Source organism: Marmota flaviventris, chromosome 9, assembly GCF_047511675.1.
Source record: "Marmota flaviventris isolate mMarFla1 chromosome 9, mMarFla1.hap1, whole genome shotgun sequence".
NCBI lineage: Eukaryota > Metazoa > Chordata > Mammalia > Rodentia > Sciuridae > Marmota > Marmota flaviventris.
The window spans coordinates 118630201-118645972 of NC_092506.1; the positions used below are offsets into that span (position 1 = coordinate 118630201).

Below are 15772 nucleotides of genomic sequence, written 5' to 3' on the forward strand. Positions count from 1 at the left end.
TGTCTTTCTGCTTGACACCTCGGCTGCTAAGGCTTCTGAGGGACTACAACTCCCAGGGTGCAGTGGGGGCAGAGGCCGCCTGCCGCAGATCCTTACTGAAAAGAAGTCGTGGAGCTCTAGGGCTCACTGGCTCTGGCTAAGGAAAGAGCAGTGGCGATGTGGTGCGGATACCGGAACCTCGGGGTGCGCCTCGGGCGGTTGCGTTATAGTCTCCTGGTCCCCAGCAGCGGCTACCGGAGCTTGACCTCCTGCATCGACCGTAAGGCTCGCCTTGGGCGAGGGGGGAGCTGGACACCGTGTCTGGAACCCGGGCGAGTATCGGCAGTCTCCCCACTCCGGGCCGCTCCCCGCTCGGTCCCGTGACCCAGACGCGCTCCCCGCTTTGTTCTATGACTCTTGCACCTTCTCCCCGCTCCGTCCCGTCGCTCAAGGACCCACTTAACGGACTATTTAGTCGCCCAGAACTCGCTCCCCGATTCGTCTTGTAATTCCTGGGCCCGCCCCCGGCTCGCCAATCCATCCTGTGACTCTCGGACCTGCCCTCCGCAAGGTCTATTATCCCGGGACCTGCTCCCCGCTTTGTCCTGTCACTCCCTGACCCACTCCCAGCTCCACCTTGCCACCTCAACTCGGTCCCTTGAGCTCCTGTCTCGTCCTCAGTTGTGTTACGCCCAGATCCATTCCCGCCCTGTCCCGTGACCCCGGACCCTGTCAGGTCACCCTCAGCCGGGTTCCCATTCCCTTTCCTCACCTTGATCAGGTCCCTGCTGCGTCCCATAATTCCAGGACCAAAGAGACCACTCTCCGCTCCCTCTTGTCTTTTTGGGACCAGCCCCCCACACTGTCTACATCCTGTCACCCCAGACTTTGTAGGTCACTCTGTGTGCTTAGAGAAGTAAAGGAACTTGTGGCTTTTTTGTTTGTTTAATCAAAATCACCATTGAGAGGTTCTAAAGGCAGTGGGAATGTAGAGCTGGGTACTTGTCTCAATGGATAAATAAAAGCTCCAGGTAGTACATCCTGTGTAGATTTCAAAACTTAATACCTGTAGCAGTAAAACACGTGCTGTTGAAACAGGAACAATGACTGTTATTGCAATTGGTAATCTCTAACAGGGATTACAGATCTTGAATGTCTTCAGGCACCAGGTGAATAAACCAAATATGATGAATGATTGCCACCCAAGTAAGTGATACCCAATTGTAACTTCTCTGTCAAGTAAGGGATACCCAACCAATTTATGACACTTCTCTGTCAATCTAACCTTTTTTTTTTTGGTTCTCTTTAAATAATTTACTTGGGCTGGGATGTGGCTCAGGCTGTAGCGCGCTCGCCTGGCATGCGTGCTGCCCGGGTTTGATCCTCAGCCCCACATACAAAAAAGGGATGTTGTCTCCGCCGAAAACTAAAAAAAATAAATATTAAAAAATTCTCTCTCTCTCTCTCTCTCTCTCTCTCTCTCTCTCTCAAAAAATAAATAAATAAAATAAATAATTTACTAATTTAAATAAGTGATAAGTTTCTTTATCAAACGAATTCCTTAATTGACAAAAGAGCTACAAATTTGTCACTAAGGTACACAACATATAAAATACTGTTCTCTTTTTAAGTCTTAAAACTCCTTCAAGAGGTGCTGCCCTTTTCTAGCACTTAAATTTGGTAAACAAGGTCACCCTGGTTGATAACAAAGCAAATAAGAAATTAGTCTTACAACAATAAGCTAAATATGAGTATTTCCAGCAGCAAACTTCAGCCATTCAAGGTGCTCTTTCACTTTGTGTGTGTGTTTGGGGGGAGGATACTGGAGATCAAACTCAAGGTACTCTCTCTTTCTATGCAAGCATTCTACCACTGATTTACATCCCCAGCCCTTTTTCACCTTTTTAAAAGAAATTATTATCTTTAAATTAGTCAAGTGTGAAATCATCTAGTTGTATATTTGTACATCAAGCTAATTAACAGCCTAGGGATATAGACCAGTAGTAGAGTGCTTGCCTAGCGTACTCAAGGCCCTGAGTGAGTTGGCTTCCCAGCACTGCACAAAAAATTAAAATAAAAATAAATTTTAAAATGCAGCTAACTGCATTTGATTATTTTATTGCATATTTTAATGTTAATACATATATCTGATTGTTTATTGCATATTTTAATGTTAAAAGTAAAGTTTATTTAGTTATTGAATATTATTTCTTCATATCTTAGGTGAGGAAATTTGCTTAATATCTAATTCAATCACTCATTTTATAGTAGGGTAACTACTATAGATTCCTGTCATTAAAGATTTGTGGGGGTTTTACCTTTTGCTTACCCTGAGTTGCTATACTATAAAGCCTTTCCTTATCTCATTTGGTCTGTTTTTCTGTGTAGCTTTACCATTTATGTGTATGTGTGCATTGCGTGCGCTGATACCTTAAACTCTACCCAGTAACTCTCGCAAAGTTCATGAGGACTTTTGTTTGTTTTTATAGTGTATTTTTTTCTGGAGATATATAATATATATATATCACACATATATATCTATTTTTACTTCGTCACTATATTTTCCTGTATGTAATTTAATTTTTTAAAAAAACTTTATTTATTCATTTTACTTGTCTTGTCAATGGACCTTTATTTTTTATTTATATGCGGTGCTGAGAATCGAACCCAGTGTCTCACATATTCGAGGCAAGCACTCTACCACTGAGCCACAACTCCAACCCATGTTATTTAATTTTTAACTTGATTTTCTTTTTTTTCTCGAAGTTGTGCTCTCTTTTTATTGATCATTTCCTTTTCTAAAATTGACTATTTGTTGTTTATCTAAAAAGAATGTGTTATTGTATTGTGTTTACTTATGTACATGATTTAAAACTCTTCCCTATTGTTTACTTAGAAAACAATTCAAATCTATTTCTTTAACCTTTGGTTGCTTGAACTATTTATCTTAGGAAGTAACCATTTACTCTGTCAAAGAAGAAGATGAAGTTTTCTTAATATTTATTGAACTCTTGCTAAGATTAAAATTCTTTTTTCTTATTGTACTGGGGATTGAACTCAGAGGCACTTTAACCACTGAGCTATATCCTCAGCCCTTTATTGTTTTGTTTTGAAACAGTCTAAGTTGCCAGGGCTGGCATCTAACTTGCAATCCTCCTATCTCAGCCTCCCTAGTTGCTGGGGTTACATTGTGTGCTGTTGTGCCTTGCCTAGAATTAAAATTCTGTAGTACTTCTTTTTATACAATGTTTCCATTATCATTAATTATGTTATCCATTTTGTGACTGAACCATGAACCATATTTATTTTTGTAACACTGAAACTGTTATATAGTAGATGTTCAATAAACATTTTAAAACTATTTTTTAAGTTGTTAATGGAATTTTATTTACTTTTATGCAGTTCTGAGAATCGAACTCAGTGCCTCAGACATGCTAGGCAAGTGCTTTACCACTGAGCCACAACACCAGCCCCAATTTTTTTTAAGTGTACACCATTCCCTCCCCCACCCCCCAGCATGCTGGGGATCAAATCTGGGGTCTCATGCATGCTAGGCAAGTGCTCTACCACTGGGCTACATCCCCAAACCCTTATTTTTTTCCTTTTATTTTATTTCTGGGGGTGGGGGGTGGGGGGCAGTGGTGTAAAGTTCTGGGAATTGAACTCAGGGTTACTTTACCACTGAGCTACATCCCTAGCTCTTTTTAATTTCTATTTTGAGATGGTCTTACTAAGTTGACCAAGTTGGCCTCAAACTTATTGAGACTGGCCTGGAATTTGCAATACTCCTGCCTTAGCTTCCCAAGTCCACTGGGATTTCAGTTGTGTGCCACTGCACCCAGTTCTTCATTTCTTTCAGTGGATTTATGAGGAAGAAATAAAGAAGATTTTTTACAGGTAGGTAGGTAGTAGGTAAATAAAGTCAGCCGATCCATTTGGAGTAAAGAAGGAAGAAAATGGTGATGTGTGCTCAGTCAGTGTCTTTATTCATAATTTTTTCCCACTCTGACATTGTTTGCATCCTATTTCTATCCTATTTCTTTCACTGTGGCTTCCAGCTCTTTTAGGTCTGCAAATGTATTTAACTGAGTGACTAAGTTAAAAGATGTCTGGAAAGCTATTATATACTGTCTTAGGTTGATCTGAGTCAACAGGGAAACGGATTAGTGATGAATGATATGATTATCTTGCTGTTGAAGGCTCTACTATGTATGGAAATTGCTACAAAAAGTTTACTGTTTTCGGCCTCATAGTGCTTCTTATTGTTGATTCTATTCTCTGACTCCTGTCCTAGAATTGAATGTGTGCAATTCTGCCGACAGCTTCCATGGGACTAAATGAGGAACAGAAAGAATTTCAGAAAGTGGCCTTTGACTTTGCTGCCCGGGAGATGGCTCCAAATATGGCAGAGTGGGACCAGAAGGTAGGAGTTTTCCTTATGACTAGATGTTTCAACATGTGCCACATTAGCAACCTTTAACTTCAGCTCCTTATGATCCTAAATGCTCAGTGTCTGTTACCAGCTTTTAGTGCAAGTAAGAGGATTGGTAATAGGTGATTTCTTTCACAGACGGTATCTGATCATTTTGTAGATACCTTTTTTCCTTTCTTATTGATCAAATACTTAAAACTAAGGCAGTTCTATAGATAATTAAAAAGGAAAACTTGTTAATCCTAAGAAAACAATTCTTAGAGGACACACATTAACCTATACTATTGTAGGATGACAGACACATATTAAAAGAAGCCCTATACTCTCCCAAATGCAAACATCCTGATCACCTCATCATAATACCCTCTAAAGGAGAGTCCATCTCTGAATCAGTTACTGATGACCCTGCTCTCTTTTTCTGTATGTAGGAGGTGTTCCCTGTGGGTGTGATGCGGAAGGCAGCCCAGCTAGGCTTTGGGGGGGTCTATGTCCGCACAGACGTCGGTGGGTCTGGACTGTCAAGGCTTGATACCTCTGTCATCTTTGAAGCCTTGGCTACAGGCTGCACCAGCACCACAGCCTACATAAGCATCCACAAGTGAGTGCCCAATCTGGGAAAGCAAAGTGAGGTATTCATGTGAATTGACTGGGGAATTTCAAATTTATAAGGAAAAGATTGATCATGTAGGTGGATTGCTCTTAAGTAACTAGATTGTTAGTAGTTCACACTAGGTCTGTTACTTCCTGTTGGACTTGATTCTGTTATCTTTTTCATTGCTCAGAGTATCAGGTCTTCCAGCCCCCTCCAATCCTAGTTTAAGTTGGTACCAGCAGACTTCTCCAGTAGAGTGGTCAAGTCCTATCACCCTTTTCTTCAATCTACAGATGAAACTTCCAGGAATTTGAAGTTTCATCTGTATTATTTTATAGGAAGTACATGGGATTGATTTTTAGAGGCTTATTTAACTTAATTAGATGTAGTGTCCACATCCAGGTGAGAAATATCTTGTTCCTGGTTATCTTTGAGTAGTACATATTCCAAGAATATGTTTAAATCTAGTCCTTTAGTTTTAAATTTGATTCTTCTCAGTTATGACTTTTCGTTTCCCATCTTTCTTCTGCTTAACTCTGTTTCGTTGCTCTTTGTTCTCCCTATTCCATTTCCTTTTCTTTTCTGTCTTTATTTCCATCAATGTCTTTTCTTATATATCATTCAGCATGTGTGCCTGGATGATTGATAGCTTTGGAAGTGATGAACAGAGGCACAGATTTTGCCCACCGCTCTGTACCATGGAGAAATTTGCTTCCTACTGCCTCACTGAACCAGGTGAGTTTGCCATCCCACAAGCGAGAACTAACTGGGAGTGATATGACTCGTGTAGTCACTGAACATTCCTTTCCCATTGACATACATAACCACTGTTTACAAAGCAGTTTGGCCATGGAATAATAAGAGCCTGTAACCTGAAGTCACAGGACCTAGTGGCCTTTTGGTCAGATTCCCTCCTGCTGCAGACCAGAACCTTCTTGCAAAAGGTTAACTGCAAGCTAGAGTGTTGGGAGAGGTGAAGTAGTCTGCTTGGTGGAAGCAGTTTTCACCAAGAACAGAAAATTCCTTTGGCCATCTGAACTTTAAAGTAGTGCATGCTGAGCTGTTTCTCTCTCAGGATGGTTTACCAGGATATGGAACCATGCTGGGCCCCTTGATTTCACAGACTTTATCATCCCCTTTTGATCTTGCCTAGGAAGTGGAAGTGATGCTGCATCCCTCTTGACTTCAGCTAAACGACAAGGAGATCATTACATCCTCAATGGCTCCAAGGTACCAGCATGCTGTCCTCCTAGAGCAACTTGCTCCTGATATCCTCTAGTTTCTGAGTCTATGAGTTAATATTCCCATGCATTTTTACATGTTGGATAGATAAACTTTGACACATTTCTCTTTCTTCACCTTCACTGTTTGCTGCTTCCTATCAAATTCCAGATGATTTCATTCCTTTTTCTTTCTCCTTTTCATATTCTTTTCAACTAAATCCCTCCTCAGTCTCTGTGCCATACCTGTGTGTTCTATTTTTGGGAGGACTCACGTTGTTTCCCGGATGTTAGATTCAGAACTCTTGTATCCCCTGATCCCAATTCTCCCCCTTCTCCAATCCCACAGGCCTTCATCAGTGGAGGTGGTGAATCTGACATCTACATAGTCATGTGCCGAACTGGAGGATCAGGCCCAAAGGGCATCTCATGCATGGTTGTTGAGAAAGGGACCCCTGGCCTCAGCTTTGGCAAGAAGGAGAAAAAGGTGCGTGGTTATTGGACAGGAAGCAATTCAAATTATGAGGCTCCATCACCTGCCAGATGAACCTCTGCCTTATTTTATGAAATAGATTCACCTACTTGGTAACTTGCCTTTGAAGCAGTTGCTTCTATTAGAATTTTGACAGGGGCATATAAAATAGAATAGGGCATTTTTAAAAAAAACATTTAAGTTTCTGGGGAAAGTGACATTTGTCAATTAGTTACAAGCTAGCCTATTAACATCCCATCACCTCTCCTGCCTGTGCTTTTGGCTTATATTTCTTATCCAGCTCTTTTGCTGCTGTTTGTGGAGGATCTAATGTTGAATAAAAATCTTAGAAATGAAAAGCATATGGGCCACTTTTCTTATTTAAATAAAGTGAAACTCATTGAAGAGATTTTGGGTATTCTAAGGACAATGTTTCCATAGGTACTTTGAAAAATAAGGTACTCCTAGGATTAAGAAACTTTATAGCCAGGCCATGAACAGAGGTCTTGTGATAAGACAACTCTAAAGGTCAGATCTATTCAAATTCTTTAGCCTAGGTTGTCAAAAACAGCTTCTCTAACTCCAGTTGGTACTATTTTTGTTAGGACTTTTGGGGAGATGTTAGTTAATGAAATGGTCCCTGAATATACTTCTCTCTCACTTCTTCTAGGGTTTCCATATTTTCCTGCAGGATCCTTTCTTAACCCTTTGTAACTGTCAAAAGTTATGAGCATTAACCCCCTGCCTTTTGTAGCATAACAGGCATTGGCTAGATACCTATTATAAAACCTATTTCTATATAAACTCTTTACATTATATATATGATATATAAGTTATGTAGCTATAGAATTTCTCAGTCCTAGAAATGTCTGTTTTATATAGTCTGATATAGTTCTACATAATCAAGTTATACTGATTCTCAGATATTTGTGCTTATAAAGATAGTGATGATTAGTAGTATCCATGCAATATTTGTGCTGTATGTTGGCAGAACACCAAACTAACAAGTTTAGTACTTTGAAAAAATTTACAGAGAAGTTCAATAAGCAAAGAGTGTATCTTATTACCCCTTCATTTATGTGCTGGTCACCTTTAAGCATACATATTTTTTATCGTTTTTTTAATTAGTTTTGCGTTATATATTTTTAAGTATAAATAGGAAATTAAAAAGGACTTCTTTCATTAGACAACTCGTGTGTACCCATTGTGTGTCTTCTTCTAACTAATAGGAGTACCTCAGTAAGCAAGACAGACATGTTTTGCCCTGTGAAATTTACATTTAAGTAAGTACCAATCACACAAATGAGGTACTTTCCTAATTTAGTGCTAAACATTTTGAAGGAAATACAACAGAGTGACCCCACCCTAACCGAGGAAGAGCTTTATTACACAGGGACAAACTCTTTGAGGCCATAACATTAAAGATGAGATCTCAAGTATTAGAAGGACCATCTCTGAGAAGAATTCTGGGCAGTGGCAATAGCAGATACAAAGGGCTTGAGTTAGGAATAAGATTAGCCTACTTGAAGGAACAAAAAAGAAAAAATTGGTAAGGCCGGAGTGTAGTGAGTATGAAAAGGATGATGCAGATGAAGTTGGAGATGTAATCAAAGTATGGTGGGCCAGGATAAGAAGGTATTCAGCTCCCCATTGTTCTTTGAGCTGTTTTGGTGGCCTAAGCAACAGGCCTTTCTCTTTCTTTGCTTCTTGTTAATCTTTCCTACAAAAACATGATTTCACTTAGCATATTTAACACACTGTATTGCTGATAGTTTTGAACTTAATTTGATAGTTTTGCATTAATTTGATGAAAGAGCAATAAAGATTAGCTTTATCTTAGACTTAATTATTTTGAGGTCTTATGTAGTTTTATCGTGGAGGAGTGGATGAGAGAATTTTTGTAAGAGGGTAATAAGATAATATACACAAGAGGAGTCAAGTTTGAGCAGGATTGGTCTGTGGTAGTAACTAATGGTCCACGTATTCAGGGTTCTCCAAAAATGTAGAGTGGAATTATCTGTCCTCACTAGCTGCTACTTTCCTGGGACTGATAGGATTAGAAGAGGATTGCTGTATGCATCGGAGAAGAAGGTAGATCTTTTCACTGTAAGGAGTTAAGAGGTAGCAGCTATTTTATGGCTTCTTTAGTAATTAGATATTCTTAGGTCAGAACTTTCTGTTACATTCTTTTTTTTTTTTTTCCTCCGTTACTGGGAATTGAACCCAGAGGTGTTTTATCACTGAGCTACATCCTCAGCCCTTTTTATTTTTTTATTTTGAGACATGGTCAGTTGCCAAGACTGACCTTGAATTTGTAATCCTTTTGCCTCAGCCCAAGCAGCTAGGATTATATAGGTGGTTACCATTAACCTTTTTGTTAGGTTATTTCCTTTAGGTATTTCTATTCTGTTCAAGGAGATAAAGTACATTTCAGTCAGTATTAGAAGGTTTCAAAGGAGCTTAAAGAAAGCAAGCTTAGTGATGATTTGGGTGACTAGGAAGCCCCAGAAACCTTCCTTTAAGCTAAGCTTTGATGGTGGTTGGGAATAAAGAGAAGTCCCAGTAGAAGGAGATGAATTATGAAAACCCAAAAGCACAGATACAGGCCAGCTGTTGAAGTAGAGATAAGAAGAGGATAGCCCCAAATATTAGAAGACCTTCATAAGGCTTAGGAAAATGACAACAATCTAATGTAAAATGTTTATCTTATCAACTAAAGAGAGCTGAATGTTTTTAAATGAGGAAATGAGATAAAACCAATTGTGTTTTCAGAGACAGAAAGGAACCTGGGTATTTTATATGGCATATGGTTTTCATAATCTGCCTCATTAAGCCTCAAAGTTGAAGTCTTGGAGTACCTAGTTGAGGAGATGAAGGAGATTGAGTAGTAGTATTATTATTTATTTATTTATTTTTAATATTTATTTGCTTTAGTTTTAGGTAGACACAATATCTTCATTTTATTTTTATGTGGTGCTGAGGATTGAACCTAGTGCCTCACGCATGCTAGGCAAGCGCTCTACCTCTGAGCCACAACCACAGCCCAAGGGTCTTATTTATATGTGAAATATCTGAATGAGATTTGGTTTGAAGAAAGAGGTTCTGTTGACTTTCTAGTCCAACTTCTATATTTTCCATGGGAAAAATCAAGTAATTTGTCCAAAAAATGAAAAATGAAACTTAGTAGTTGCATGACATGGACAAGTATTCAAAATTTGCTCTGGGCTTATGACTCACATATCCAGTGATACCCTAGTAAACCAACTCTCTGGGAAAAACAAAAGGCAATTCATATTTGTAGTTTTTGCTGATTCCTGTGATATAAATACTTCATCGTGACTGGTGTTAAGCCACCACTGTGATATCACAGAATGCTAGGTTAAGAAAAAAGTCCAGGCTCTCACGAGCTGATGCCAGGACATTACATGATTTCTCTGCAGCTAAATGCTAGACCAGGGATTGCCAATACAGTGCATGGTATTCTTCCCTCTAATTTTAGTATCTTTCAGGAACACTAAACTTCTAAAAGAAATATGACTGTTATTAAGGTCTTTAAAAGTAAAATAAACTTGTCCAAATAAACGTAGTCTGTTTTTATAAAAGAGCATATTCACGGAGACACCAAAACTGAGGACAAATCCTGTCCTGATCCTACGAGAAGTTATGAGAGTGTTTGTGGAGATGGTAGTGTAGCAGGGTAGACATTAAAAAGTTGATTCTTTTTAATATAGTAAAAAAATGTTTTGCTGAAATAAGCATCTTTTTGAGTGTTGACAGGCCTTTAAATCTGAACTTTTTCTTTTTCCTCATTTTACATTCTCATGGTCTAAGTCTCAGGGTGCTGGACCCCATGCTTCGCAGGCTTCTGTCTACAGGGAGGCCCATCCTATGTGGTGGATTGTTGGGCAGCCACCTAGTCCTTGATTTTTGCCAGGTGGGATGGAACTCCCAGCCAACTCGTGCCGTGATTTTCGAAGACTGTGCTGTCCCTGTGGCCAACAGAATTGGGAATGAAGGGCAGGGCTTCCTTATGGCCATGAAAGGACTGAACGGAGGACGGATCAACATTGGTGAGAGTGAGAAACAGAAAGTTTGGTGGTCCATTTTCAGAATATAGTATTTAGCCTTATTGGGGATGAATGATCCAATCAAAGCCGTTTTAACTCTAGCCCTTCCCTTTGTCTACCCCAATTTTAAAATTAGCCAATCAAGTAGATCGTGACCCTAAGCTCTTCTTATGAGGGCAAGAGGGAGCACTGCATTAGGGATAAAAGCAAGTGGATTGCCAGCCCAGGTATGTTTGCTAGCCAGGCTGGATAACATGCCCTTCTGGCAGAAGTAAAGTTTGCCTTGCCTACATACTTCTGAGCATGTTTGATTTCTTGTGGTACCTTGGTATTTCTGAAGGCAAGGAAAAGAAAATGTGGAGCAGGGTGAAGACCTGGGCCAGCAGCATTGTACTTAGGCTCAGTTGGAACTTTCTCACTACTTCCTCCAGCTTCCTGCTCTCTGGGGGCTGCTCATGCTTCAGTCATCCTCACTCGAGATCACCTGAAAGTCCGGAAGCAGTTTGGAGCACCTCTGGCCAATAGCCAGGTAAGGTCCCAGGTGATTTTGCATTTCCTTCCACTCTTTTGAACCATTCTAGGGCCCACATTCTGTAGGAGAGGGAGGCCATGATTACCTCATGGAGCCAGAAACTATCTTAACCAGAACTTGGCATTTTTGTTACCAAGGATCCTGTTTAGGAGACAGTAGTACCAAAATGCAGGGCAAGCAAAAGTAGACACAGACCTTGTTAAACAGTAAGTTTTCATAGAGGAGGTAGGAGACTTTGAAACATCTAATTATTTAGAAAAGGCACCTAATTAGAGATGTCTTATCAAGGGTCACAGATCAGGTGCCCATCTAAGCCCCTCTATCTTGTCTGGTTCTCTTCTTTGCTATTGCTATAGTTTCTGCAATTCCAGTTAGCAAATATGGCAACAAGGCTGGTTGCCTCGCGGCTGCTTGTCCGTACTGCCGCAGTTGCTCTGGAGGAGGAGCGGGAAGATGCAGTGGCTCTCTGCTCCATGGCCAAGTTCTTTGCAACAGATGAATGCTTTGCAGTAAGTGAAAGGCCATCTGGCCCTCTTGGGATGGAACAGGGAGTACTTACTAGGCACAGGAATGTTGAATGTTGTGGGCAGTTTCTTCCCCACACGTGATAAATAAATAAAAAAGTCAAAGAGTTTTGCGAGTTTTGATTATTGAGAACTGACAAATTCAATATGTGGATTTCCTTGTTGTCTCTGTCTCTACAGAGCCCCTTTTTGGGTATGGGTGGTTAGCTGTGGGTTGTTCTTCCTCTTATGAGTTTACTGCAGGCTGCCATATTGGGGACTAGGGTGGGTAGGGAAGCCAGCTATTCCTCAGTCTTCCTGGAATCAAAGACAGCTGGTTCTGGTCCCTGCAGATCTGCAACCAAGCTTTACAGATGCATGGAGGCTACGGCTACTTGAAGGATTATGCTGTTCAGCAGTATATGCGGGACTCCAGGGTTCACCAAATCCTAGAAGGTAAAAATTGCAGAAGGTTATTCTCTTCCTTTCAGAATTGTAATAGGATCAGTGCTTTCTAGACTTTATACTGACTAGTTCTCAGGTTCCCATCAGGCCTTGTCTTTTGGATTTCTTCTTCCTTCCTTTCCTCAATCCTGCTTTGGAAGTGACTTGTTTGTGCATTAGAAAGGGCACTAGCCTGGGAGACAGCAGATGTTTTGTCTCCATGGGTAAGACATCAGATCACTCCGCTTCCCTTTTTTTCTTTGTAGATTTGAGAGAAGGTTCAAACTGAGATAGCATATGAGAAATCCCATTGAAAACTATATCAGTGGCTCCTCTTTACTATTATAAAGGATGTGGTCCTCAGGGATCCCAGAACTCTTTACAATAATTTACAAGCATATGTGAACCAGTGTGATCACCAGCAACTCTACAAATTGAATGTCACATGATCTGAAAGATGTGTGTATCAAATTTGGCAGTGAATTTTTCATTAAAATAAATTGTCAGTATATGGGTATCTTCTTGGTAGCCACAGACTTTCTCTCTGGAGAACATGTAAGCTGGTGGAGTCAGGCTTAGAGCATGGTTTTCTCCACTCTACAACTGCTGTATAAGTCCTAAAGCGATAGGGCTCTTATTGCAGCTAGGTAACTGGGGCTGTCATACTGTAGGAAAAGTAGATGAGGCTCTATAAGTGACTTTCAGCAAAACAGTGTGCGAGTTGCTTTAATTATGACCTAGGAGAAGCCTATGAGCACTAGCACCCTTGATTCTTTCAGAGCATCTTTCACAAACCTGAGCAGGCACCAGATCCTCTGGAGGACTTTTTAAAAACAGGTTGCTGGGCTCTAACCCCAGAGTGTCTGCTCTAGTGGGTTTAGCTTGGGCCTAAAATTGACATTTCTAACAAGTTTTCAAATGTGGCTGCTGTTCCTATTGAGGAAACTACAATGAACCCTACTGCTCTGATGTTATGTCTAAACTATAGGATTCTAAAGGTTAGCCTGCCACTTTTTACTACCCACCTATCTCTAGCATATGCTTACTGAACACAGTCCCTAGTTCTAAAATTACATTCACTAGAGTTTTATGAGTATGCAAAAATTTACTTTCATTCTGTCTTTTAATCCTGCTATTTTAAGTGGGAAAAAACAAATACCATTTATATCAGGTCATCTACTTATAGAAAAATTAGAGCACAGTTTACTTTATCACTTTTGCCATGAATTATTGACTAAATCCAAAATTTTAGATTTCACTTGGAGATTGTGTATATTCATTACTCAAGAGAATTTTTATTTCTCTTTGCATTAAAGGCCATTGCTAAAAGTGAAGCAAACAATTGACCCCTCCTTTCAGGGAAAATGTTTCCTTTTAAAGCTCCTTTTTCTGATTACTAAAGAAGTGTGTGTTTATTGTTGAAAATTTATAAGATATGTGAAAATAAAATGGAAAAGATCACTTGTATTTCTACATCTAGAGTTAGTGTTTTGGTATATCTTTTTATGAACTTTTCATATGCTTTCATAGGTACTTTTTAAAAATTAGAATACTATTTTTATTCTACCTTTTGAAATTTGATACAAGCATTTTTATCATCAGAAGAGGTATTTTGAAAAGTAAATATTATTTCTCATTTTTTGTCATTTCTTTGAATTTTGGAGAGAAATTAATGATAACCTCATCCCTCCTAGGGATAGAAATGATTCTAATTTAAGTCCACCACTACTCTGCTGCTACTAAATCCTTCCTTTATTCTCTTGTCTTGCAGGTAGCAATGAAGTGATGAGGATGCTAATCTCTCGAAGCCTCCTTCAGGAATAGCACCCACACTTGATATTCTGGCATGGGGGGTCAGTGTGCAACTGCAGTCAGTGTAGAGTGTTTCCATTGTGGGCCCTTTGGTGCTAGATGAATTGTGGATTAGATTGAAATGTTGAGCTCTTGCATATGTGTTGATAGCAGTGTTGGCTCTTAGACTGGAGCAGGGTCCTCAGTAGAACTGGAAGAGCTGGTCTGATGAGAAATATCACAAGAAGACCTGCCACCTTATTTTCCTAATGCCAGAAAGATAACCAGTGAATATTCTGAACCAAAGTCTTGTTCTAGATCTGCATTGTCTTGATTTGTCTGCAATTTGCTGGTTCACTGGATCCTTTTACTAGGGGCCTGGGTAGATCCACTGAGGCTTTTCCAGACTATAGGGCAAAGGTGTGGGGAAGGAAAGAGAGAGAAAATTCCCTCCTGTCTTTACTTTTGTGTACCATAGCTCTTGGATAGCACTCATCTGAATGTAATCATGGTAAAGTGAATATTTGAGAAGCTATTCCTAAGCTATGATTTAGGGTGTGTCTCTTCTTTTGGATGCCCTGAATATCAAGGGCTGAGATTGTTTGGAATTTTGAATATTTGGTTTTTCTTTTTCTTTTATCTATCATCTAAGAATAGTATTCAGAATTTCTGTAACACTTCCTGAGAAGAACTTTGAGTATATTTTTTTCTGAGTTTCATTTCCTTTTTTTGGAACTGCTTCTCTTTTTAAATATTTTTAATCCTTACATTGATCAATAAAATTTATTCCTTTCTGTACTGTCTCCAATTGTACTAATGTTGGGTTTTTTCCTAGTTTTATTTATTTTTCTTTACAACTATTTTTAAGATTTTTATTGTATTTGATTAAAAATTTAACTGCATTTTGGAATAATATCAAAAAATCATAGGCCAATTACTGTCTTTTAAATTATTAATAATTGCAAACTAATTATTGCTTATGAAGTTTGAAAGTAGATTTAAAGATAAGGACTTTTTAGGAAACCCTGTTATTATATTGATCATTATATTATTCCAAATCCTCATCTCTGTAGGAAAAAAAAATATGCAAGGTAATAGAAAACAAAATATGCATCTGTTGCTACAACAAATATATTCTCCTTTGAATGCATCAAGAAAATTAGTGTGGTGGTAGAGCCGGGTATGGTACTACATGCCTGTAATTCCAACAACTTGAGAGGCTGAAGCAGGAGGATCACAAGTTCAAGTCTGGCTACAGCAACTTAAAAAGGGCTCTAAGCAACTTAGTATGAACCTGACTCAAAATAAATCTGGGAATGTAGTTCAGTGGTATAGCACTCCTGGGTTCAGTACCCCACCCCACCCCACCGCAAAAAAGAAAAAAATAAGTTTCAGAGAGGAAAGAGCCAAGAACAAGAAAAGTACAGGGTTTGTGTGGGAGCTGTTGACACTTTTGCTTACTGTGATTTGGGCTTAGCATAGGACAGGAAAAAAAAATTTTTTTAAATAAAAATTATATATATATGCGCACACATGCACACACACAATATATATACATATACATATACAGAATCTGGATGACAAATAGTGAAATCCAAGAGTGGAGTTTTTATATGGTAGGCAAGGGAGAACAATGGAAAGTTTTTACTGAATAAGATTAGTTTAATTCATTCATAATACTATTCTGGAATGCATATGCCAGATGTATATGAGTGGGGAAAGACAGAGTGTGAGACATAC

The 15772-nt window shown here is 39.2% G+C and overlaps 1 protein-coding gene across 1 annotated transcript; it reads left to right on the plus strand.

Moving 5' to 3' along the window:
• Nucleotides 1-70: 70 nt before the first annotated feature.
• Nucleotides 71-14835, plus strand: Acad8 (acyl-CoA dehydrogenase family member 8). The gene is made up of 11 exons (XM_027945509.3): nucleotides 71-259; nucleotides 4302-4402; nucleotides 4840-5009; nucleotides 5629-5738; nucleotides 6157-6233; nucleotides 6573-6710; nucleotides 10630-10765; nucleotides 11194-11291; nucleotides 11651-11803; nucleotides 12151-12253; nucleotides 14013-14835. Exons 1-11 carry the CDS (start codon nucleotides 157-159, stop codon nucleotides 14063-14065), a joined length of 1242 nt encoding a protein of 413 aa, XP_027801310.1. The 5' UTR covers nucleotides 71-156; the 3' UTR covers nucleotides 14066-14835.
• Nucleotides 14836-15772: the final 937 nt, after the last annotated feature.